Source organism: Aedes aegypti, chromosome 3 (genome assembly GCF_002204515.2).
Source record: "Aedes aegypti strain LVP_AGWG chromosome 3, AaegL5.0 Primary Assembly, whole genome shotgun sequence".
In the NCBI taxonomy this organism is placed as follows: Eukaryota; Metazoa; Arthropoda; class Insecta; order Diptera; family Culicidae; genus Aedes; species Aedes aegypti.
In genome coordinates, this window is record NC_035109.1 from 246654314 (window position 1) to 246680748 (window position 26435).

The window sequence follows — 26435 nt, forward strand, 5'->3', positions numbered from 1 at the left end:
AGAGCGTGGAGGTCCTCCTCGAGCATAGTCCACGTTTCATGTCCGAAGACGACTAGCGGTCTTATTAGCGTTTTGTACAAGGTACTTTTGAAATGAATGAAAAAAAGTCACGAATACTTTAAGGACCTCTTTATTAAGACATGCACCAATGGTCTTAACAGGGTATCTACTACCTGGGAAAACCTGGAATTGTTAAGGAATTTTATTTAACCTGGAAAAAAATGGAATTCTCAGGGAATTTCGATCACAATCAGGGAAATTATTTTGAATTAGTAGTACATGGTAGAATATCCCTCCCCTTGGTTATGCGACCTTGCCGCGATGGGAGGCATTAGCGTCACTTGACCTCAAACCTAGAGGGGGCTTGACCCATTCGATAAAATAAAATCCCTAAGTAAGATGCGACCTTAGCATAAAATATATATTTTTCTAGGGGGGCTTGAACTTTTCTAGGGGGGGCTTAGACCCCCCTAGGCCCCCCGTATTTACGCCAATGGGCATAATCCATTAGCCCATATTATGGAAACCAAAGGCGTAACCTGTAGTGGTGGTATCACATTTTGGTATTTTTTGCTTAAAGCCGCGTCATAATTCATATGGCATAGACCATGCCTGCCCAACCTTTTTCAAAAAATCCTGCCTTTCTTTTAATCCCGTCAAGGATCAAATGTTCAAGAACAAATAAATGAATGTCGAAAGAAGCCATGGTAGAAACATTGTTTAACACTCATAATTTTAGATTTAGAATTTGAATAAATTTTAAGTATCTAAGAAGGTTTATAAACAAAACAATATAAATAATTACTATACCAAAATTTTAGGTTGAAACTAAATTAAAAATTAATTAGGTTTAGTATGTTCTAATTTCGGGTTGGTAGAATATTCAACGGGCCAACGGGTAGAATCTTCGAACCTTCCGCGGGCCGCACAAAATGAGGTCGCGGGCCGGATGCGGCTCGCGGGCCGTACGTTGGGCAGCCCTGGCATAGACGCACTAGGTAATATCTCGGATGTGATCCAACGGACATTCTGCGTCATTGATAGAATTGATGCCCATTTCAAATAATTAATCTATTCGAAGTGGACATTTATACTATTGGTGACGTTCAGTTTGCCTTTTGCTAACCAGAATGATCCGTAGCCACTCTTACTATTAGCTAGCTAGATCAGGCGTTGCAGAATTCGTTCTCATTTGAGTATGAAGCATGATCAAAGCAAGCAAATACAAACAAACATCCCATCTGTTGCGGTCCACGATCGTCATTGTATCGCAAGGTGTAACAAGTCTGATAAATGGAAGCACCGAGCGAGAGCCCCAATGAGAGAGCGATGATAAAATCCATTTTTCTCGCTTGTTTACCGTTGGGGATATGTATTTTTCTTTACTGGCACGATAAACAATCCACGAACTTCCAATAGCAATAGTGTCCTCCAGGCTTGGAGCATGTTTAGAGGGGTTTTATCATACACTACTATCCCCCCAATCTGATCAAAGTTGTAGCAGTATACGATAAACAGTCTCTCATAATGTGCAGCATGTTATGATAGTTACAGAGAGCGATACGTGAGAGATTCTCTCAAATTTCTCAGGATTCAATCCCTGAGCTAGATACATCGTTATCATATACGACGTAGGAAATGCTTAGGAACTCTTAGGAAAATGACTAGTAGATTCACTGAGTAGAAATAAGTGGCGACAATCTTATTTTAATATGGTTTTTACATTGCCATAATAAGGAATACCTCTTTTGTAACAGCGGTATAAATAATCTAATTCCAGCTTCATTTTCGCAAAATTCACAAGTAGAAAGTAGGCGTTGTGAAGCATTGCATTTGCCACCGAAAAGTGAATCTTGTAGGAGCCTGTAATAAAAGCCTAAGGTAACTTTACTCTTCAACATTCACTATAAAAATGACTATGGAAAGTAAGACGCTGAAATTAACTAGAACTACTACTCAGCCTAATTTTGTTAAGATTTGAAGACAATTGACATTTAAGACTCTAATCTAACGTAAAAGACAGGAGTAATCAGAATAGCACTTGAATGACACATTATTCAAAACCATTTCGACTAGACAGTATTAGTAATGACACTACTACACTACTATTTCAAACAAATTCTGATGGAGCTGCTGATTTTCACAATGCTTCCTTATAGTATAGTCATTTTTACTGTTGGAATGGTGCCATGGTAAAATTGAAAACACAAACTGTTCGAAATAAATGCGAATTTAGTCTGCACAAATCAAGTGGCGTTGTGTATTTAATTTAACCCTCTTCTATAGTATTTTCAACCGCAATGCTGTTCTCAGTGCGGTCAACCATTTCTTCACATTTCTTTATGTCAAGCTTTAAAGACGCTCAACAAATCGTTAGCGATCGTAAAGAAATTGAACGCTCATCAAGTTTGAGTAGCATCGTGAAATGTTGATACAGATTTTTATCAAATATTCGAGACCAAAATATCCTACTTTATCGACTTGCAAAAAAACTTTATCGTGAACCAAAACATTTGTGGGATTCTATACGCACCTTGTCAATTTGTTTATGTTTATCATGAACTTTTTTGTCACTTTTTTAAATTGGGATTTGAACTCCAATGATATGAGAAATTGGAGGATAGGTACTTACCAACTAAGCTATACTTCATCATATAACTAAGGATGGCAAAAAGTATTCATAAACTACTGTGATTAATTTGCAGTTCAATGCAGGGGAAGAGTTGGCTACAAGAATAGCCAGAACTCGAGCTGCAGACATGGTTGCTGCCGAATAATATTTGTAATAATACCTACTGGTTAAATAGCATCCTTATGGTAATGAGAAAGGCGATAATCCGTAATGCTTTGGATCTGAAATGTGAATCTCAAATAGTTTGATCTTTTCAAAATCAAAACATCGAAACTTGTCATACAATGTAGCAGAATATCTTTACCGTGCTTTACCTGCTTTACGAAATGATATTGATAAGAGTGATAAAGGTGCCTCGATATCAAGCTTAATTTTTCGTTGTCAATAAATATATAACGTTACTTTGGCATCATTCGTGACACATTCTCCGATGAATATTCATAAAGGTAACTGAAGTTCTACCGATAAAAGATGATTGAACGAAGTTTAGTACCATTTCGTTGAAGATTTATAGAGTATGCTTGATAAAGGAAGTTACTTATGAAGTTTAATGGATCGATGAAGATACATAAATATACGTAACAAAATTAACAGTAAAGTAAAAACGACAGAAATCTATATTATTGGATAAAGAATCATAAACATATGTTTAAAGTATCGCATAATTAGAATGGTTGACCGGGAAGGAGCTGGATATTTGATAGGAGATAGGGGGATACTATGATATGAATCCCTGATCTACGCCACTGGTACGTTCACTCTGAAAAAAATCTATTCAGATTCTGAGTTAGTCGTACTTCGTGGAACGAAAATGCTTATATGTATTGTTTGATTCATTTATCATTTAAAAAAGTTGGTTGTTATGAGTTTCTCATACATATTTATGTGTTAAGCTCTAATTTTAGATCTCTTGATAAATTGAAATAGAATTCCGTTAGAAAAATAACTATGTATGATTCGTTATTGCTTAACAATAACGCATACTTCGTGTGGAATTTTTCACGGGTGTTCGGTTTTCGCTGGCAGCTGCTGCGATGGCGTCAGTCAAATTTATTCGCGAATCAATTTGTTGATAAATAGTCTGAAATTGTGCAAGTTTTCATACATATTTCGTGTATAACGTCGCATATACACAGAATAAAGTTCAGAACAGTGAAAGTGCGTCGTAAAATGTTGTGCATGTATCGAAAATCTTGAATTATAAAATCGATTTTTTTACTTTGCAAGGAAACAAGCTGACGCATCAGAGTGACAGCTTTGTTCCCGTTTTTTAGCAGCGCGTAGGTGTAGTAGTGACATCGCGCTCCGATCAGCTGTTAAACTGTTGCTGTATACATTCAAACGTCTGTTGTGAACAGCAGTAGCTGATATTTGTAAACAAAATTTAACTCGCGCTTGGAATTCGCGAATTTTGCCTCTTATTACCTTCGAAAGGTCAACGTAAGGTGCCAAAATGGCTGATAAGAGCCTTGCGAAGCGCTTATCGCTTTCATCATCGTCGAAAAACCGAATGGGTCATCCGACGGGCAGTGGCGGGTTTGCTGGACTAGGAGTAGGAGGATTACCGTCTGGATCGAAGCTTCCTTCGGCCAAGGCATTGGCTACCGTTGCAAGTGCGGGAGTACCTTCGCCCGGATCGCCTGGAGAAATTTCACTAGTTCCATATATCAAAACTGCTGATAACGGGAAGGTGCTGCCAAAGTATACAGCGGGTAAGATAATCGGAATACAGTGACTCAGTTTCATATTCGAATGGGGTATTGTTTTAACATCTAGTTCACAAAAACTGACATTCAGCGTAACTTTTTAAAATGTCTATTCAACATTGAGAGATTCTCTTTGTTTACTTTTTCCGTAATTAATAACTGTACGCATACGAGTTTGAGTCACTGTATCAAGTTATTCAAAAACGTGTTGTGTAAAGTGGTCTATTATTTCAGCCTTATCTAGCACCACGGATGATTTGGTTCCCGCAGAAGACTTGGATATGGTACAATTGGAACTGGAACTTTTACTTTCTACCGTTGCTTTGCGTTATCGCGTTTTAAAGAGCGAAATAGATACGATCGACAAGGCAGACGAAAGACGCGAAAGAAAAGGCAAATTTATAGACAAGGCGCCAAGCTCGCCTGGTAAAAAGAAGCGACTGGATGATAAACAAAAATTCCGCGATAACACGGGAAAACCATTTGGACATCACATGAAACTGGCCAAGCTAAAAAATATGTCCTCTTTGATTCCACCTTCCCCGGCTCCTTCGCAGAACACTGATGACAGCAGCGATGCGGTTCCATTTTTGCCGCCAAACCATCATATTCAGCATCTCATCTCCGATAATACCAACAATAAATTGATGCTCTCCAAGAACGACACTCCGAACAAATTTTGGATGTCGGCCGAGCCCTATTGTATGCCCATTACACACGAGGATCTGAAACTGCTAGATGATCTACTAGAAGAGTATTCGGGACCATTGATTCCGCCGATTCCGGAATTGGGCCCGCATTACAGCACACAATGGGCTGCAGATGATATTAAGGAGGAACAAGATTCGAGCTCGAAGAAGGCAAAGGGACTCACAAACGGTGATATTGGAAAGAAGGAAAAAGTGATGTAAGTAGAGAGACGGATCCTATTCTTGGCACTTTTGATTCACTTCGGCAGAAGTTTTTTTTCCACTGATAAAAATCCACACCTTATGGCGCATTCAATGGTGGTCGGACCTCGGGTCGAACGATAGCCAATCTTGCTTTCAAAGAGAAGAAGTAATGTCTAAAGCTGAAAGTGTTAAATGATTTGCGGATTCGATTTTCATTTTATTATTAGTGCACGATGTATAACATAAGACAAGTGCATTGTATCTATCTATAAGAACAAAGCATTACTTTCAGCATAAAATATGATGTTCGGCTTAGAAAAAAAATCTTCGATTTTTCTAACAGATTCTCCTAGTTTTCAGCTTCAAATAAATAATATGCTAATTCTGGGCTCCCCAAACTATGGATATGCGGCGCCCGGCTTGTTGTAAAAACATTCAAATAAGCGTGCGATAAGACAAGGTCCCTCGAATCTATATTTTGGGAAGCAATAGTGCTACCACCAAATTTATTCTTCAATCTCACGACATTCATTTTCTGTCATACAAGGCTATCTAAAGCCACTACATATCGAATTCAATAAGCGAAGCTATCGGTAAATTTTAGACATACATGTTACATGTAATTAAATCTTAAACATAATGATAAAATTCATATGCCTACACGGAAAAAATGTTAAAATTACTAATTAGCTGACTACGCCCATTCTTAAAACTACCATGGAATTTCAGAACAAATTACTACACACCAAATTTTTATTGCTGGAAACCAGCAAAATTTTGCTGATTTTTTTTGTGCTGGTTAATCAGCAATTCTTCCAGCAAGACAAAATTTACTGAAACATCCAGCAAAGCAAATGGACATGAGATGACAGTTGTTTTGCTGGATAACCAGTATAATAAATTTGAATTTGCTGATTATTCAGTAATTACATTGTAAACCGATTTGACAGCTCTTTTGCTGAACAACCAGTAAAACCTATTTATATTTGCTGGTTGATCAGCAAATTGATAATAACAAAGATTGCTGGTTTTTTCAGCACTTTGAGTGTGTTTGCTGAAATTACAGTAATTGAAGGTATTTTTCTTCCATTGAATACAAAGTTTATTATTACTTTTACATATTTTCTTTTATTTTATGTATCGATGCGTGTTTTGGTTACTCATTTTAACCCTTGTAATACTCAAATGGCCACGTTTATTTGAGTTGCAACAAGAAACCATTGACCGTGGTCGACGACTTTGTTGCCTTGAAAACAATGGACGTAAAAAATGCATAAAAATTGGCCAAGGATGGATCAAATTTGATGTTGAAATAGTAGTGCTCCAAATCCAAATCAAGAGCCTCTTTGTTTTTCAGCTTTTCCAGAATGTTTTGGAGATCGGATTCCATTTTTAATACCTTTTATTCCGTTCAAACTTTTTCCACCACGAGCAAGCACGGTCGACTTGACGCGGCACTGAGAAGCTTTGATTTGACATTTCTGCTTGACAGGCAGAGTGGTTTGCTGTTGTTCAGCAAAAAATGAATTGCTGATAAGTGTTCAGCAATTTACTTTGCTGGTTCACGGCAAAATAGCATGTTGATTGCTGATTGCCAAATCAAATGCTGGTTAGCAGCAAAAAAGTAATTACTGGATCCAATCCAGCAAATCATTATGCTGAATGCCAGTTAAACAGCGAAGGTAATGCTGTATATCAGCAAAACAGCGCATTGCTGATATGCTTCCAGTAAATCGAATTGCTGAAACATGAAGCGAAAATTTGGTGTGTATGTTTGTAGTACATCCCCCCAATTTAATGATACATTTGAAAGAAATCGTTTTCATCAATTTCGACTACAACATGGTAAAATCAAGCGTATTTCTGGTCTGCTCAAAATTGCGGGCGCGAGCGCTTAAATTAACCCCCTACCTAATACACCCGATTCTGTTTTTGCACGGGGGATGCGTACCGTGCAAAAAAAGTTTTCAGTTCAAAATTTCAAAAACCGTGTAAAAAAAGTAACAGCATTTCTCGACGTTTCATGTAAAAATAAGGTTTTGGCAAAAAATTTTGCATGGAAACTTTTTTTGCACGGCCGTTTAAAAAAAATCCGTGCAAAAACAGAATCGGGTGTATAGTAGTTTTTACCGTACAATTCTGTTGCGTGTACAACACCCAAGTTATTTATGTAGCTTTTTTTAGTGTAGTGCTGCTGGGCCCAGAGATGGTGGCGAGTCTCTTTTTAGTGACTTGGCCACTATTTTCGACCTGGTCCCTAAAAAGTCTTAATCGCAATCAAAAGTAAGGGCCTGTTCACAATTCATCTGGTTTTGAAGATATTTAGATATTCCTTGCCACTTTCCATATAAAATTATTATTATTTTGTTTTAAATCAATTTAAAAAAAAGTAAAATTATCATACAAATCGGTAGGATTGTCTCCAAGAAATCTAAAAATTACAATTTAATGTTTATTGATGTTTTCAAGATTTTTTATAGCAGGAGAGTTACCAAACACTTAAATGCTCGTTACTCAAAAAAGGCTGCACCAATTTGTTCCATATTTCCACAACCTACTCTCATCAAAGTATTGTTTCGAAAAGTGAATAGCCGAACATGAGAAACATTCTGAAGCCTGAGACTTTAACGTGGGTTATGGCTAAGCGTCGGTTTCTCAAGGAATTTCGGAATATCTGCTGATCTAGTTCAAAATTGACACAGATTCTTAAAGTAGAAGAATTTTTTGAGAACACACGCCTTTGTTTAGATGCGGTGGATTGCGAAAAAAAAAAATCTTCTGAGATCTTTCTAGCTCGCCATTTTTTGTCGTCATAATGTTTCATACCTACTGAAATTGTGTGACTTGTTTTCTCAGAAGGAGCTATTAAGAATCCTAGCGATTGGAAACTCGGTACGTGAATCTCTCAACTTCATCTGAAGTACTCGCATACTCTCCGATGTACTGAAGATCCGAGGTTTCAGCATCGTAGCACTACAGGAGGTGTGCTGGACAGGTTCAATGGTGCGAACATTTAGAGGTAATCATACCATCTACCAGAGCTGTGGCAACTCTCGTGAGCTGGGAACAGCTTTCATAGTGATTGATGATATGCAGAGACGCGTGCTCGGGTGGTGGTCGATCAAAGAAAGAATGTGCAAATCAAAGGCCAGCTCTTCAACTTCAGCATCATAAACGTGCGTAGCCCTCATTCCGGAAGCAATGATGATGACAAGGACGCATTTCACGCGAAGCTCGAGCGAGAGTACGATTGCTGCACAAGCCACGACGTCAAGATCATCATAGGAGATTTGAACGCTCAGGTTGGCCAGGAGGAGGAGCTCAGACCGACGATTGGAAAGTTCAGCGCCCACCGGCTGACGAACTGAACGGCTTACGACTGATAGATTTTGCTGCCCTTTGCCCTTTGGCCGTTTGCAGCACCTATTTCCAGCACAGCCTCCCGTATCGGTACTTCTGGAGATCACCCCAGCAGACAGAATCGCAAAGCGACCACGTTTTGATCGATGGACGGCAGTTCTCGGGACATAATCGACGTCAGAACCTATCGTGGTGCTAACATTGACTCCGACCACTACCTGGTGATGATGAAACTGCGCCTAAAGCTATCCGTCATCAACGATGTACGGCACCGACGCACTGTGTTTTATTTTCTCGATTTCATGCGCTTTTTGAATAGCGCCCAAACCGTTGATTTTAGCGATATAGTTTGTTCGGAGAAGTTTCTTGGTATATTAAAGCGCAACTTTTGACGAAAAGAGTTTTGTGATCAATCCACCTAGCAGTGAGATAGAAAAACTATTTTTTCAAAACATTTAGATAGACATATGGTGTCTTGGGCAAAGTTGTAGAATTGTCAATTTGAAACAACGTTCTCGAAGACACAATTTTTCTATCTCTTATACTTTTTGTGATATATGCCGTTGTATGTGAATGGCCCATAAAAATCATATTTTTTATTATAACTTTTTTCCAAGATTTTTAACATTTTTTGTGTTTTCTACAAAGTTGTTTGTCATGAAAAAACCCGTGTTTTTGCTGAACATATCATCACCCTATCTTTTGAAATAACAAAGTTATTCATGAATTACTCTTTTTTCTAGGGGTAGTTTGGGCCTCTATAACTGGCTTCGGCGCAAAATGGCGCAGACAACTCTTACAAATCATGAAAGTACCATATCTCCCCTTTCGGCAGTTGATAAAAACTTTTGTCTATAAGCGTCTTTGCATGGGTTTTTACTATCAAACAAATAAGCCTTATTAAAACGAACTCGACTGATAATTCTTTTTCCTTAAGAGATAGAGAGGTGCGATATTCAGCAAAAACACGCGTTTTAAGATATTTAACAACTTTGTAGAAGACATGAAAAATGTTAAAAATTTAAGTAAAAAGTTATGAACAAAAATGATTTTAAACGAGTTTTTTCATACAAATTTGTGTACTTTATGTTAAAAAATTCGTAACTCTTTTACAAGATTTTTAACATTTTTCATGTCTTTTACAAAGTTGTTAAACATCTTAAAACGCGTATTTTTGCTGAACATCGCACCTCTCTATCTCTTAAGGAAAAATAATTATCAGTCGAGTTCGTTTTAATAAGGCTTATTTGTTTGACCGAGTTGTTGGCGAGGTTTTGATGTAAAACCAAATAAATAATAAGGGATAATTCACAAATTTCTTATCCCTTAAAGTATGGGTGTCCTTTAGACGTTACAGCTCATAGACAATTTGTAACATATTCATGAGCATGAGCATGAGCATGATTGACCACCCGCAGATACTACTCCGTTATTGCAAGAACAGCTGTACTTACACAGGGACCCAACAGACACTATTCGGGATCAGTGGCATCCTCAATGTGTAAGTACTGGTGCTCTCATTATTATCAAACAATAATGGCGCCGGCTGCGTCCGAATGCAGGTCAATTTAGGGATGGGAGGGAAATGTTGACGTTTTACTTGCTTTATGGAAGCCGAAAAGTCCTCTGCACTTCCACAAGTAGACACTGGGAGTTTGGATATGGGAATGGTTTGGGTAAAGGATTCGTTTTGGTAAACGATAAATATATAAACACTTTTTGAGTAATCCATACCAAGCAGTGACAACATATTTTAGTGTTCAAATATAGTTCAACAATACGAAAATCATTTTTTTTTGGAAATGGTAGTAATGTAGCCTTACATTCTGTCAAATGGTACATTTTCAAATATTCTAAACACACAGACACATGTATATTTCACTATACAATACTTTAATGCAACAGTTTGACAAACAGTTACACGAGTTAGTATTTGTGAGCAACATGCTCACAAAATTTTCATCATTTTCGACACTTTCAAATAACTACACACGTGTAGTTTTTACAGAGCGTTTATTATAATTCAGATATTTGAACTAAAACAGATGACCTAAGAACAGTAAAAAATTTAATTATTTCAATTGATTAATTAAGTTGTTGAAAAATTTGAAGTCATCATTCATTTTTTTATTTTCGGTGTGCTATGCAAAAGTTCTACAGCCTCTGTGTTATTTTTTTTTAAGTGTGCAAGTTTTCGTTCAAGTGTGTCTTGTTTACTTTCTGTTACCGAAAGTGAAAAAAAACTGTTGAGGAAAAAAACATGCAAGAAGCCAATTTCCAGAGAAGCCGGTATAAAGAAAAGCCCGTATCCAGATTGCAAGAAATCTTTCGACCTCCAGCGGCTTTAGGAGGGTTCACAACGTAAGTCACTCTGGCTCAAAACAACCGGCTGTTTTCATCGAACCAATAGCGGTCTCCCCATCAGATGGTCAAGGATGGTCGTCATCCATCGGTGAATGTTTGTGCAACTTTTCTGAATAAAAAGGAATAACGTAAATAACGTCGCAAAGAAAAGGAGGTCTGCACCAAGAGGTTCGTTTTATGTTTAATAATGTGCTAAAACTAAACGTAGTGCATATTGAAAATACGTATAAAATATTATTATGGAAATAATGAACGCATTTGTATTTTTCTTTTATTGTACCGTCAAGCTACCATTCACCGTGCATTTAAAAAAAAATTGTACTTCAAAAAATCATATAATTTTTCCAAATAATTTGGAGCGTACTAGAATACCACTACGTAGCGTGCTATTATATAATAATTCAGGGAAAAATCTAAAACTTGTGATGCGTAACAAAAAGTTACTCAAAAATTATGTTTGAAAATGTCATGTGAAGGTCGCCTCGTACCGTTCTATGTCACCATTTACCGTGCACCTAGTGCACCATTCACCGTGCGTATAGTTTTCGTCATGATTTAATTTTGTATCTTGAAGAAACGTTGTTGGTGGGGCAACTATGTTGCTAGTAGTGTGCGTACTCATTTTTAAGAGTATTCAAATCTTCATTTACAATAAAAACCAAAAAATAAATAAAAATTGCCTAAATAATTATTTTTTCATTAAAATCGTTATAAGAGGTTTGACTGTATTGTCCAAACCATTTCATATTCACTCGGAAACTAAATATGAAGTAGTTTAAATCCAACATAGTAATAAATTTAAAATAACCGAATAATTTCATGCCTTTTACACTTATGCACGGTAATAGGAACCATATATCGTCCCCTTAATGCTACAACTAGATAACTCGAAAATCAAAATTTTGGGTTGTGCAACTTTGAAAATAAGACCGTTTTACAAGGTGACGGTTAATCGCAGAGGATATGGTTCAAAAATAAACTTTAACTTGTGTATTTTGAATCACACGCTTATGAGCCGTAGGTATTTTACAGATCTAATTAAGAAAAATGTTTTGGCATATTGAAGTCAAAAATTTCAAATTTCGAGTTATCTAGTTGTAGCATCAATGGGACGATATATTGAAAAGGATCCATTCACCGTGCATTTGGGTTTCGACTGAAACACAATAAAAATTCTAATTTGCATAAAATATCATTGCTCATACGATGAAAAAAATCCTAATAATAGTATCCGCAGTGAAAACTCGTTGAAATTTTGAAAAATATCATACTCTATCGTTAAAATTGTAAATGTGAATTTTTGGCGTTTCTACTAAGAGTGATGAAAAATCTCATTATCTAACAGAAGTAACATGATTTGGACTACATAAACCAGGTTTTTCAAAATGGTTTGTTATAATAACTACTTCATTTCATCAGTTTTATCTTATTTTGCTGACAAAAGAATAATTTGTGAAAATTGTATGAATATTCTGTAGGAATTTGTATATGTGCACGGTGAATGGAGGCCGCACGGTGACTGGTGACTGGTGACTTAACGGTATGAAAGCATCTGAACAGAATAGTATATGGTTGAGAAACAATAACGGACCATAAATCAATTATTCCTCATACATTATTTAATTCAATCAAATCTTATAGGTTTACTATTTCATCACTGTTTGGTTTACTGTAAATTTAAAAATAAATTTTGTTCGGAGAAATCGGTGTTTTTTAATAACTTAACCGCCTATTCCCACATTGTTATTTTCCCATTTACTATTTGCCAAATTGTAAAAACCGTTCATGGTGGGGTTGATTTATTGTTATTTTGGATGTTATACGAAATGACTTAGACATGGTTTTGAATTGTTTTGTACAGTATAGGAAACAGTAGCAATGTAATTTTTTTTGAGTTTTTTTTTTATTATTTCTTGAGGTCTCTTTTGGTTACCTATTTTTGACAATAATAAAAATTTGAAATTTACAGTACTGTTAATAATATGGTTTTCTAATATTTTTCTGAACATATTTTCTGTGTAAAGGAAACACAGTCATGTGTAACTAAAGAAAAAAAAACGGACCGAAATGATCACCACCAGGCTCTACTTCTGTGATAGGTTGATAGTGGAAAGAATATAAAATGTAAGAATTTTCAGATTACATATCAAACGAGAATCAATCATTAGTAGGTTACAAAAAATCAATTTCCAAAAATTAAAAAAAAATACAGGAATGTTTCAAAAGTCATCAAAAACTTTCCCGATATGCCTATTACACCAAAGTTTAAGCCAAAAATTTAATCATTCTGATTTTTGAGCTTCGAATAAATACACAAAATTCCAAAGTGTAGTCCGATCGGGCCTGGTATAAGATGGTAAATTCTTCGCAATTCGAAAAGCTCATATCAAGAACTATCATCATCAAGATTTTTTTATGAGATTTTGACTGATATCTGTTGCATGGAGCACTGCTTGAGTTCACAAATTTGACGTTTGAGCGGTGCCGAATCAATTTATTTCCATGGTCACGTAAATAAAACGGCACCGCTCAAATGTCAACGAGTGAATGCATTGCGTGCATTGGTCCATAGATCAAAATAAATCGAAAGACCGTTGGTCGGCTCCTAAGCAGCTCATCCGCAAGTTTGATTTTAATACTAAAAGCAGCCTGCTGTAGTGAAAATATCAGAAGAAATATGTCGAATCTTGTAAAAAATTGTTTTTCTTTGTTCTGGAAAAAACTTTATTGCATTCCTGAGAAGAACTTTGACAAAATGAGTAGCTTGAGGTTTTATTGGGATCTGTCTTTTCAATTGCTGGATTTTTTGTTGTTGGACTAATCGGACTTTTGGAAAAAATGTTTGGTAGACAGATGGCTTCAGCAGAATTCTTGAATTATAGACGAAACATTTGGGTGTGCCTGCCAAACATATCTGTTGATTCATAATAAGATCTATGGATGGCTTCCATAAACTTTCATTTCGAGAACATCCAGTATCAGGGGTCCACGGGATGTATATAGAGCTTCACAAAGATCACAGTCTCAAAAAGATTGGGAACCACTGCCCCAGACAATTCGATAGAAAATAACCCACGATGCAAAAGTGAATCATCGAGGTGCCCAAGTAGTTCTTTACCCCACTTAACCCATTGAAGTATGAAAGTAATTTTTACATCCATTCTCTTTGCAGGGGTGAAGGTATAACCGGACCGCTAACTCAACGTCTGGTTTCAGCTTTGATGGAGGAAAATTTGCTTCCTGATTGTAACAGTACTAGTAACGAGAACAGCAACAGCAGCTCCGACATAGGTCACAGCAATTCGAGAAGTGCAGTTTCGTTGCTGAAGAATGGAATTAGCATTGAACGCCGTTTGCGTAAGGAGCTGATCGAGCAGGGCATTTTAGATGATGACGATATGCCCAAGAGCCAGCAGGATGATGAAATTTTGTCCGAAATTAATCGTGTTCGCACAGAGATTGCAGTTATAGCCGAGTACAATTCTAATGAAATTCGAAAGCTGCAGTCAATGGCCCAGGACGAGATGAAAAGAATCGAGGTTAAGAGGAAACTTGATAGAGTTGATCAAGAGGTATAAACTGAGCGTGTGATGCGCACTTTCGAACATTACAACCATCTACGCCTATCTTTTCAGATAATCGAATGCTACAAGAAAATTATGGCTGCAAGACTTAAGCGTCGACCACTTACAAAACAGGAAAAAGACGAAGCTTATCGTCTGGCCGAGGAGCAAAAACGTTTATCCGATCAACTCGAATTGATGCCAGTACATGGACCTTTCGCTAACAATTGAAGATGCACACTTCTATCGACATCTAATTCTTCGAACTTGTTGGTAAACTAAAATGTTCTCTTAATCATACCACAAATAAAAGCAAACACTCTCATTCAATTTAAAATTTTCTTCGCTCAATGTATGTGAGGTAAAAAAAAACAAAATACCGAACCCAATAAACGTAATTGTTAGTCCATGGCATCCACTTGTTTAACTTTTTTTTATTGATACCTAAGTTATTTCACTAGCAAACTATCCAAACTATCTGATCGGGTTTATAAATGTTATATTCACTTAACCTGCAGGAGATCACCCTGACTTTTCATGTCGAATGCACTGATTATGACGTTGATCACCACACTGATAACTGTGAATATTATGAGCAGGTTGTTCAGTATGTCCGATTTCCTGTGCTGTTCCACTTTGTTGATATCGAGAACAATGGCCAAAATGATAATCATAACTGCTTGGAAGACCTACACGAAAGAAATAATAAATGAGTGTGGCTAATTTTTAGTTTAAATTAAAGGACTTTATACCTGCAGCGAAATCGATAGAATAACAAGCGTCAAAAGCAGGTGATAGAACTCGTGAGCTACGCCAACAGTTAGAAGAAATTTCAGCTGAGATGCATTAGCAGTCAACAAGGCTAGATCCAGCATTCCTTGGGCGAAGGACTTCCTCGTGGCATAACTATTCAAATCCAATCGGCTGATGGATTGAACCTGGATTAGAATTTTAAAACACTGTCACATCAGCTCTGGTAGAACGTTTATTCTGCTTACCAGATCCCCCAAGCTCAAATCCACCTGTTCTGTGCCTTTATCGTCCTTCGAAGAATCATCCTGATTGGTGTTCTCCATTCTTTCCGTGAGGTTCGCTGTCGATTCAGATGCCATTTTGGCAGTGGCCGATTCAGTTTTTTCTTCTATTCAAGTGTTACTTTCATGAGCATTGAAACTACAATGGTCTCCACTTTTACTTCTTGCTGCTGTCTAGTACCTTGAATTGGTTCGTTAGTGTTCATTCACAGGTTGATAAGCATGCTATCAAACAAAACCAGAGATATCATTGGATGTTGATGCTTTGTTGTACTGATAAGGTAAACGTAAGAAAGAAATCATTGACTTCTGGCTGAGTATGTGACTAACCCACCAATGGCGAAGTAGATGCTCTGTGCGCAAGATAATTTGAACAAAGAAATTCAATACTATTTTCTCGAGTTTTATTCAGTACTATTTTCTCGAGTTGTCTACAACAGTTTTGAAACCACTGACATTATATATACTATAGTGATAAAGCTGTGTCATATTCACTGCCCATGTTCGCATAGTCAACGTAAGCGCCAATATGACTAAAACGGATATTTTCATCGATGCATTTTTACCTAATAATACACTCGTTGGACATACGAACTGTACCTATTTGTTCTTAAGTATTTGAATTATAAAAGTAAAACGGATTGACATGAGCACATACACCAACTTATTCGAACAAACACCCGGTTTGCCTAGTGTTCGTTGAACGATCGTTGAAGTCAGTGAAGATGCACAAAGAATCAACTAGAAGCTGGGCTGAGATTGGGTGAGGAATGTTGGTGTGTAACCTTTGCTATTTGGATACCGTGTCCCCTACAGTATAACAAATCTCGCATAACTTCTGATCTCGCCCTAAAAGCCATTGGTAACCATGTGTGTAGCTCGTTGTTTCTGAGCATTTGAATGGATTTTCATGTTATTTAACAACGCTATGGTAAAGAAAGGATCATTATCTAACTGCCCGTGATGTTGATTTGGATGGATATTCTATATTTTGCTCAGAAACAACGAGCTACACACGTGGCTACCAATGGCTTTTAGGGCGTTATCTCAGAGTATGCGAGAAATTTTCATATAAGTTTTTAATGTCTCAAGCAGAACAAAATTTACTATATTTTTGAATTTAGCATAAATAATTGAAGATCCAGCCAAGAGCTACATTATTGGTCAACTAGCAGTCATTTGCCTCTGAAACCTTATTTGGAGAGGTGTGAATGTTATAATTTTCGAACCCAATAACCCATGCTCATATTTTTTTTTTTTTTGAAATCAATATTTAAAACAATTTTTCAGAAATTTTAGCTGACAACTTACTCTTTCGACAGGCACCTAAAATATTGTTTGCATGTAAAGTGTAAAATTATTCACATATGCTAAGATACAGGGGGTGTCCATTCTGCCCCGAGTGTTCATACTGCCCCCGGTACCCCTACTTTGCAATTGGATAAAGTGGACAAATTGAGCTTGAGCTTGATTGGTCGCCCGTGGTTGTTACGGTTGCTACTCCAGTATCGCCAGATCAGCTGCACTTAAATAAGGAACTCAGATGATTGTTTGGGATTAACAGACACCATCAACGTATCAATGCTGGTGATCTTCTATTTTTTAGGCAACAATGGCGCCTGCCACGTCAGAATGCAGACCAATGTGTGAATTCGCGATCACGACGGTAATTATTACAGTTGACTCTATGCGCACAGACAAACAGACGTAACAGCTAGAACAATTATCAATTTAAAATATAGTCACGTGAACATTTACGCCAAATGCTAAAAATACTTCATTTGGCCAACCGTGAACTAGGTGGCGGTAGTGAGCAAACGTCAAACTCTAACAAAAGTGATGCGAGCGCCACGAGTGGCCACGCACGAATTGGGCGCTATTCTGCTGAACAATGAACATAATTAGAGTGTTACGTCTGTTTGTCTGTGCTATGCGTGAAGCTCCGATTTCTTTACATGGCAAAGCATAGGAAGTCAATTTTCAAATGCTTCTAAAAATCATAACACAATTTAATTAAATTCCGTTAAGTGTACGGGGTTAGACTTATGATTAGCAATAGAATTCGCAGAATATAGAGATAAAAATATAAAAATTAAAATAATGTGTCTATAAAGTAGCCCATCAAAAGTTTATCAACATGTACTGAAAAGATTAACTATTGTAGTTAATTTTATATACCATGACCCCACAGTTATGGATCAAATAGTGTGGATAAAATTCAATAAAACGACATGGAAAACGTTAAATTGTAATTTAAAAGCACGAATTGAATCGTTTCAAATTGAAACTTCGGTTAGTAAACTGTTTTGAGTGTAATATTTACATAGGATTACAAAAAAAAATTAAAAATTGCATCGGTTTCTGAAAACCATATTATGGATCAATGTTCATATTAGGGATCAAATTGTGACATATTACGGATCAGTGAGCAAAATCAAGAGATTTTAAACTAAATGCATCTGTATTACATGATTTGGTGAAAGTTAACAATGTGTCACATATTACTGCAAAAAATAGCATTGTTAGAGCTGGAAACAAGGGTAAAATGTCCTTTTTTATGATATACTGCATTGTAGTAACTGAGGCATGAACTGTTTTCGCTCCACACCAAGTTTTCCACCCATTTTTGTCTGCTAAAAAATGAAATTTACCAACCTTGATGTTGTATTATTTTTATTCTTAGTGCTATTGTCTGAAAATGTCGAATTCAATGCTTAAAATGGTAGAAATCTACATTCTTTGGTAGTGATCCATAACCGTGGTAAACAATCATTTCCTGGTCCATATTATGGATCACTAGTTAGAAGTGCTAATATTCGGTATTTAGAATCAACAATCAAGAAAACTGTTTTCTAAAGATGAATTCACATTGAATCGAAGCGAACGAGAGTGTTTTATTCTATAACATATGAATTTTACCACTTGTGGGAGCTTATGAATGCTGACGGCACTTCTTACAGAAAACGACCATATAATGATAGCTGTGTGGTACCAACTAAACATTTGTCAAATACACCGTTATTAAGCGGTTTAATGTTGTGCTTAACTTTACAAATGCTAGAAGACAAATAGTATAACATGGGAAAAATATGTTTTAAGTCAACGTTTATGTTTTGAGCGAGTTATCCGATGTTGAACGCCAAAGTGATCCGTCACTGTGGGTGATCCGTAACTGTGTGGCCATGGTACCTAAGCATTTAAAATTTCACTTCCTATACCTTGACGGGTAAAATGTTCGACACTTCACGTATCGAGTAAATTTTTTGCAGATGGCAGCACCATACCTTCGTTGACTCGAATAGGGGAGGAACTGATGATGCATTAAACTGGCTCCTACAGTAGACCGTATATACCACTGCGTCTATGTCATGAGGGAAGGTGTAGAGGTGGTAGCTGTTTGGTTAGCAGACTGCCTAGGGAAGATTCAAATATGACGTCCATCGTTTTTCGGAATTTCCAGACCCCCCCTCCCCCCTCTGTCACGCTTTTTACAAAACGTTATACATACAGTGTCACACTTTCGTAGACTCCCCCTCTCCCCCAAATGATGGACGTCATTTTTGAATGACCCCCTATGGGTTTATTCACATATTTCATAACGCTAAAAACGACCATTTTCGACGCCCACCACCAATCCTTGTAACGCATTTTGTAGGAATATTTCACGATTTTTTTATGATTTGTAAAAATATGAGGACACCCATCCACCTCCACCAGCGTTGTGAAATTTGTGAACAAGTCCTATGTATTAGGCGTAAAGAAAAGCGTGCTGTAATTATGGAAGAATGGAAGCGTAGGAAAACGTTTTTTTTTCGTCTCTGGTTCTAGCAAATAAACGAATAGGTCAACTGTGATAGATTAAGAGTGGAAAGATAGAAGCAAGTAATAAATACAACTACAAGGTACGAGGCAAGGGACGGGCCTGGGATTGAACCCATGATCTTCTGCTTATGAAGCAGAAGTGTTTGCCATTAGACCACCAACCTTGTGACTTTGCAATTGGATTAAATGGACAAATTGAAGTAAAATTTGCGAAAAAGTTACACGTCTTCTCGGTGAAAATCGAACTCATCTCAACTTCCAACAAAGGCGGCATCCAGAAATTACGTGACGCTTTAGGGGGAGGGTGGAGTAGGCTTAAGCGTTATAGCTCATACACAAATTAAAAAAAATCTAATTTTAGAGTTACGTAATAAATGGACGCTGCCTTACTAGACAGGGCGCGTTACCGCTACGCCACGAGCAACAAACGAACGCAGTAATCAACCTGAATTCGATTTCAACTAAAATCAAGTGGACCTCTTTCGCAAATCGCACTTTGTACGGAAAAGTGAAAAGCCCATCCAAACACAACGACTATCTCATTAATATGGATTAAAATGCATTAAGTCAAAAAAAAAAAATGAATTGTGTTTTAGTTTTAATTTAGGGTCGTACTTTTCCTCTTTATAGCGAAGATGAATCGTAGACACACTTCAAATTTTCAAGAGCACAAATGTGAAGAAGGAGATATTCGCTGGTGATAACCAATTGATAAAATTTTCAGCGTGAACGGTTGCCTGGTTCTTCAGATATGTGCCCAAGAAAATTCGAGGTTCGGCTTCGATGCATATTCACCTTATCCTTTGATCTCACGAATAGCCAAAGGTGACTACCAGATCTCTTTCCTTTCTCACTGAATAACGCCATTTCCGTAGTGATTGTGGAGATGCAGAGGTACTCTCGGTGTCTAGAAGCAAGCATCACTACACAGTAACATTCCTTCCCCATCCCAACTGACTGTTAGGACTTGACCGGACTTCCTTGGACATTGATGGCTACAGCGTAGCGTCACGTCATTGCCGGTTGAATTAGAGCTCCATCTTTGTCGGTCTTGAGCGATACTTCTCCAGTTGCCCCGAACGTTTAGGATCGCCAGGTTCTCTTCCAGTGTATCCGTGGTGTTCCACAAAGTAGCCGACCGCTATCCGATTCCCCACTGAATATTATTTTCGCAATTCTTTTTTCTGACATTTGCACTAAGTGACCAGCCCTCTAAAGTTTTTCATTTTACACGCTTATTAATATTCGCATCTCTATGCACTTGGTAAAACTCGTGATTCATGCGTCTGCGCCGCACACTATTTTCTAGATTCCCACCGAGTATTGTCCGCAATACTTTACAGGTCAAAAACACCGAAGGCTTTCCGGTCTGCCTCTTTCCATGTTGACTCAGAGAGTTTTGTGATATCATTTACCAGTACATAACTATCAGGTATCAGATATCAGAAGGCCGGCTCCAAAGGCACGTTCCCCACCAGTTGGGAGATTTGTGCTATCGCCATATTTTCCTATTCCTATTCTTCATCGAAAGAAATAAAGTCACCATTAGGTAAGCGAATTTCGTTCACTTGGAAATCCTTAGATTTTGCAAGGATTTTGTTCAGCCGACTGACTTCACTCAAACTGGAAACATTTGTACAAAGGTTTTTCCAGCCGGATCGTTCAGCAGAACGAAGAGCCTGCTTGTAAGCCTTGCGAGCCGACTTGAACGACTCTGATCCAGCTGAACGGCGTCTGTTCCAACTCCTACTACATTGTTCCCTGAGTCTAGTCAGATCGGAATTCCACCATGGGGTCCCTCTTGTAGTCTTTACAGACCGCAGAGGACATGCTTCTTCAAAAGCTTCCATAATGTAGGATGTTGTAGTATCAACGGTATCATCCAGATCACTTGGATTTTCAATGGACGGAGAATATCCACAAAATTTGGTCGCAACTACAGTCATCTCTCCCTTACTCGATATTGAAGGGACCATCGAGTTAGGGGGGTATCGAGTTACAGAACACAAAAGCAGTGCAACTGCGTTCCAAGGGACCATCGAGTTAGCCATGAAAACCAACTTTTACTATGGTTCTCTAACTCGATATCGAGATACGGAATATCGAGTAAGGGAGAGTTAACTGTAATTCAATATAGAGATCCCACCCAGTTTGTTGACCGGGGATTCCTAAAACGCAAAGTCTGCGCAGTTACATTTGAATGTTCAAAGAAGATGTAGCGATGATAAGATAATTGTTACGCTGGGAGATAAAGGGTTTGTTGCATGGACGCGATCCACATTTTGCAAAGTATGGCTCGAGATTGAAAGAAGGAAGAAATCACAATAACAGCATTGTAAACACAGGGCGCTGACATGTTGAATTCGGATTGCTATGAATAGACTATTGTGATTGCTATCGGAGTTGAATTATTAACTATATTTTTTGAATTAGATGCTATTGAGAGTTTACTAAAATTATTGCATTGGAAATAGTAAGTAAAAAGAAAATTATTATCAATTGTTTATTACATAAATCACTTACAATTGGCGCAGAATTGCCAGCAGAGTGAAGACAATAACGATAGTGGGTGTTGACTGATAGAACTTGCCGTGAGTAATTATGAGTAATATTGAATACTGGTTGCTAATGGCGAAATGTTGTACAGGATTACGTTGTAGGAAATTTGGAATGTTCGTGGGCTGAATAGCTGAATTGAAGACTAGATTTGTAAGTAACAACATTATAAAACCCCATATGAACCTAATCAAATATAATTTTAGTTTTGAGTGTGCCCAAACAACGTTACATACTTCAAAAGCCGTTTTTCAATATGCTGCCCCGAACTCCTCCCAATAATCCTCAAAAAAATCTACCACTGGATGCGATCTACCCCTGCTGCGAAGAAGACGACCAGTATGACGCGATGGTACAGTGTAGTCGGTGTCTGAAATGGTACCACTTTTCATGTGTCGGAGTGGACCAAAGCATAGCGGAGCTTGTTTGGTATTGCCGTACATGCCTCGGAGAGGATGTATCCGCACGTGAATCATTAGGACAGCCAGGTATCACACGCGTACAACCACCGCGAGCAGCCAAGAAGGGTAAAAATTCTACCGGTAAGTCGCAGGACAAGAATGTTCAAAAGAGGATAGATGCTCCAATCGGATCGAGCGAACAGAGCGAAGTAGCTAAGCAGCCTGCAGGTCAGCTAAGTATTAGTAAAGGTCAGGTATCATGTGAGGCAGGGACATCTAAGACACAAAGGTTAACGAATACTGAACGGTTACTGTCAATAAATCCGTCGCGTACTCGTTCACATAGTGGAAATTCGCGTTCCGAGAGTCACACCAATAGTGAGAGTTCGAAGAAAAGTCGCAGTTCAAGTCAGAAAACTATGTCGAAGGGTTCGAAGCGTGATCTGGCATTGTTGCGAATTGAAGAGATGAAGGAGAGAAGTCGTTTGGAGGCCCTGGAAGAAGAAAACCAACTGCAAATATTGAAGTTGAAGCAGAAGCAGATTGAGCGGAAGCGTCGGGAACTAGAAGAGTTGCAGCAATTATCGAAACTGGTAGAAGAAGAATCTGATTGCAACGAAGACCCCGAAAAACAAGACAAAGTGGAAATCGATTACATCGATAAGGTGCAAGGTTGGATGAGCTCTAGTAACCCATTGCATCCGGGTAGACAGCGACGGCTTTCGGAAAGTAGTATGGAGGAAATTTCATTGATGATTCCAGAGGCCGATAGTGAAAGGGCAGCGAGACGGCGTCACCTGCAGCTGCGAAGTTCCAGTATGCTGGCAGGGCCAACGAAGTTACAGATAGTTTCTCGCCAAGTATTCCCCAAAAATCTACCGAGTTTTTCAGGCCACCCGCAAGACTGGCCATTGTTTGTTAGTGCCTACGAACAGGCAAATGCGTCGTGTGGATTCACGGATTCAGAAAATCTCATCAGGCTTCAACAAGCCCTCCATGGAAAGGCCTTAGAAACTGTAAGAAATCTGTTGCTTCTACCAGAAAATGTGCCAACGATCATGGACAAGCTACGCCGGCGTTTTGGAAATCCCGAGGTTCTCTCAACAATGCTGGCGCAACGAGTTCAAAAGCTTGAAGGACCAGACTCGGAGAATTTGGAATCCTTGATTGAATTTGGTAGTGCAATCGAAGAATTCACTCAGCATCTATACGTGTCGAAACTAAACGACCACTTGAAGAATCCGATTCTAATGCAGAGCTTAGTACAAAAATTACCCCCGTGTTATGCTATGCAGTGGGTTGAGTACAAACGACGGTCACGAATAGTAGATTTGAAAACCTTTGGGAGTTTCATGGAGGATTTGGTGGATAAGGCGTTGGAAGTAACCTTCGAAAGAATGGATTTAGCAGCAACGAAAAGGCGTGAAAAACCGAAAGCGAAAGTTTTCACCCATCTGGTGGAAGGAGATAACGAAGCGAGTGGCATCCAACAAAACAATAAAGTTCAGACAACAGTAGTACAAGCTTCCCCGAGACGAGATATTAGTTGTTCGATTTGCGATGAACCAGGACATTTTGGTCGAGATTGTCGAGAATTTCGTTGTGCAAGTGTGGAACGAAGATGGATGATAGTAAAACATTTGGGTCTGTGTGCGCTTTGCGTTTATAATCATGGCAAATGGCCCTGTAGATCGAAGATTCGATGTGAGATTGATGGATGCAAAGGTTTGCACAATCCGTTGTTACACCCTCCGATCAGCTCAGAGACTGCCAAAATGGAGGCTCATTGTAACAGTCATAGTTCAATGAACAAAACGGTTTTGTTTCGCATAATTCCCGTTACACTTTATAGTGAAAGAAATAAATTTGACACGCTTGCGCTGGTAGATGAAGGATCGTCAACTTCACTCATCGATGGAGAAATTGCAGAGTTCTTGCAGTTAAGTGGACCAAGAGAACCGTTTCAAATGCGCTGGACGAATGGAGTTAGCCGTACGGAAACGCAATCAAGAAATGTCGAGATGAAGATCTCGGTGAGAAATTGTAAAGCTTTCGACTTGTGCATTGCGAGGACTGTTAAGAAATTAGATCTGCCTGCTCAAAAGTTGGATTCAAGTCGGCTTATTGAAGAATTCCATCATTTCGGAGATATTCAAATCCCAAGCTACGACTTAGATTCTCCGAAACTCCTGATCGGTATCGACAACATGCATCTTATTGCTCCTCTGGCGTCACGAGTTGGGAAAAGAGGAGAACCTATCGCTGTTGAATGCAAGCTAGGATGGACGATTTACGGACCTCGGCCAAACATGATAGCAGATGTACATTTCCTTGGGCACCACAGATGCGTTTGCGAGGAGTGCAGTAAGGCAGATCAAGAATTAAACCAGATGTTGCGGGATAATTTTAAGCTTGAAGCAGTTGGACAGTCACCTATACGGCTCGAATCAAAGGAGGACTGCGTAGCTCGAAATATTCTTGAACGAACCATTAAGCGGATTGGCAACCGTTTCGAGATTGGTTTACTCTGGTATACCGAGATTTCCGGAAAGTTATTCAATGGCGTGTAAAAGATTAACGAAGCTGGAAGCTCGACTAGAACGAAATCCAGGCATCCGTGAAAGTCTTCAGAAACAAATTGAAGAATACGTAATGAAAGGCTATGCTCACAAGATTACGGATCAAGAACTTCAAGAAACACCACCTGAGCGATGTTGGTACCTACCCTTAAACTATGTTGTTAATTCGAAGAAACCTGGAAAGGTCAGAATGATATGGGATGCTGCTGCGAGGACAAACGGCGTATCGTTCAACGATTCATTACTGAAGGGACTCGATTTGGTTGCGCCACTGTCTGGAGTAATCAATGGATTTCGAGAACGACAGGTGGCCTTTGGAGGTGACATACGAGAGATGTTTCACCAAATTCTGGTGCGAAAAGAAGATCGACAGTCTCAGCGTTTTTTGTTTCGATTTGATATGAACTTTGAACCAGAAATTTTCGTGATGGACGTGGTCATCTTCGGGGCGAGCTGTTCCCCTTGCTTGGCACAATATGTCAAAAATATGAATGCCAGAGAACATGTGCAAGAGTATCCAGAAGCTGCGGATGCCATAATACGGAAACACTATGTCGATGACTATTTTGATAGTGTTGATACAGAAAACGAAGCGATAGTACGAGCGAAGGCTGTTAGAAAGGTACACGCGAACGCTGGGTTCGAAATACGCAATTGGGTGAGCAATTCATCGAAAGTATTGAAAGAACTTGGTGAAGTGGAGCCGCAGGAAGTGAAGTTGCTTGATATGAGTGCTTCCGATACAGAGAGAGTCCTTGGCATAATGTGGCGACCAGATATCGATTCGTTCGTGTTTTCCACCGAATTCAGGAGCGAACTGCAACCATACATCAAGGAAGGAGCATGGCCGACGAAACGAATCGCTCTTCGCTGCGTTATGAGCATGTTCGACCCGAAACAATTTTTGGCGCCTTTGCTTATCCATGGTCGTATTTTGATGCAGAATTTATGGCGAAGTGGCATCGGCTGGGATGAGAAATTAGGTGAAGAACATTATGATCAATGGTTACGATGGACAAGGTTGCTTCCATTGATTGATGATATACAGATTCCCCGTTGTTATCTTGGAGAGATGAGTTCTACGGTGTATGATACAGTGCAGCTTCATGTCTTCGCGGATGCTGGGGAAGACGCTTATGGATGCGTAGCGTATTTCCGGTTTACGGATGGTAAAAATGTGCACTGTGCGTTTGTGGAAGCAAAAGCCAAAGTGGCTCCTTTACAGTACCTGTCCATTCCGAGAAAAGAGCTAGAGGCTGCTGTATTAGGAGCAAGAGTAATGAAAGCTATTTGCGAAAGCCATTCAGTGAAAATAAAGAAATATTTTCTATGGACGGATTCAAACGCAGTTATATCGTGGGTGAAATCAGACGCAAGGCGATATAAACCCTTTGTAGCTCACAGAATTGGCGAAATATTAAGCGTAACCAATCCGGAGAATTGGCGCTGGGTTCCTACTAAAGACAACGCTGCTGATGATGTAACAAAATGGGGGAATGCGACACAAGTTTGTTCCGATAATCGA

General features: G+C 38.6%; 2 protein-coding genes across 2 annotated transcripts; one reads left to right on the forward strand and one right to left on the reverse strand.

Moving 5' to 3' along the window:
* Positions 1-3631: 3631 nt before the first annotated feature.
* LOC5565229 (transcriptional adapter 3) lies at positions 3632-14929 on the forward strand. Its single transcript, XM_001649508.2, has 5 exons — positions 3632-3790; positions 3860-4344; positions 4573-5245; positions 14128-14527; positions 14591-14929. The coding sequence occupies exons 2-5, from the start codon at positions 4086-4088 to the stop codon at positions 14747-14749; spliced, it is 1491 nt and encodes a 496-aa protein (XP_001649558.1). The 5' UTR covers positions 3632-3790; positions 3860-4085; the 3' UTR covers positions 14750-14929.
* LOC5565203 (ninjurin-2) lies at positions 14792-15889 on the reverse strand. Its single transcript, XM_021851275.1, has 3 exons — positions 15517-15889; positions 15271-15456; positions 14792-15207 (listed from the first exon to the last, which is right to left on the reverse strand). The coding sequence occupies exons 1-3, from the start codon at positions 15628-15630 to the stop codon at positions 15022-15024; spliced, it is 486 nt and encodes a 161-aa protein (XP_021706967.1). The 5' UTR covers positions 15631-15889; the 3' UTR covers positions 14792-15021.
* Positions 15890-26435: the final 10546 nt, after the last annotated feature.

Coding starts and splice junctions, on each gene's coding strand:
- LOC5565229 (XM_001649508.2), top strand. CDS start 4,086: ATGGCTGATAAGAGCCTTGCGAAGCGCTTATCGCTTTCATCATCGTCG. Junction 5,246..14,127: donor GGAAAGAAGGAAAAAGTGAT/GTAAGTAGAGAG, acceptor TTCTCTTTGCAG/GGGTGAAGGTATAACCGGAC. Junction 14,528..14,590: donor TTGATAGAGTTGATCAAGAG/GTATAAACTGAG, acceptor CTATCTTTTCAG/ATAATCGAATGCTACAAGAA.
- LOC5565203 (XM_021851275.1), bottom strand. CDS start 15,630: ATGGCATCTGAATCGACAGCGAACCTCACGGAAAGAATGGAGAACACC. Junction 15,457..15,516: donor ATTTGAGCTTGGGGGATCTG/GTAAGCAGAATA, acceptor ATTCTAATCCAG/GTTCAATCCATCAGCCGATT. Junction 15,208..15,270: donor TTCTATCGATTTCGCTGCAG/GTATAAAGTCCT, acceptor TCTTTCGTGTAG/GTCTTCCAAGCAGTTATGAT.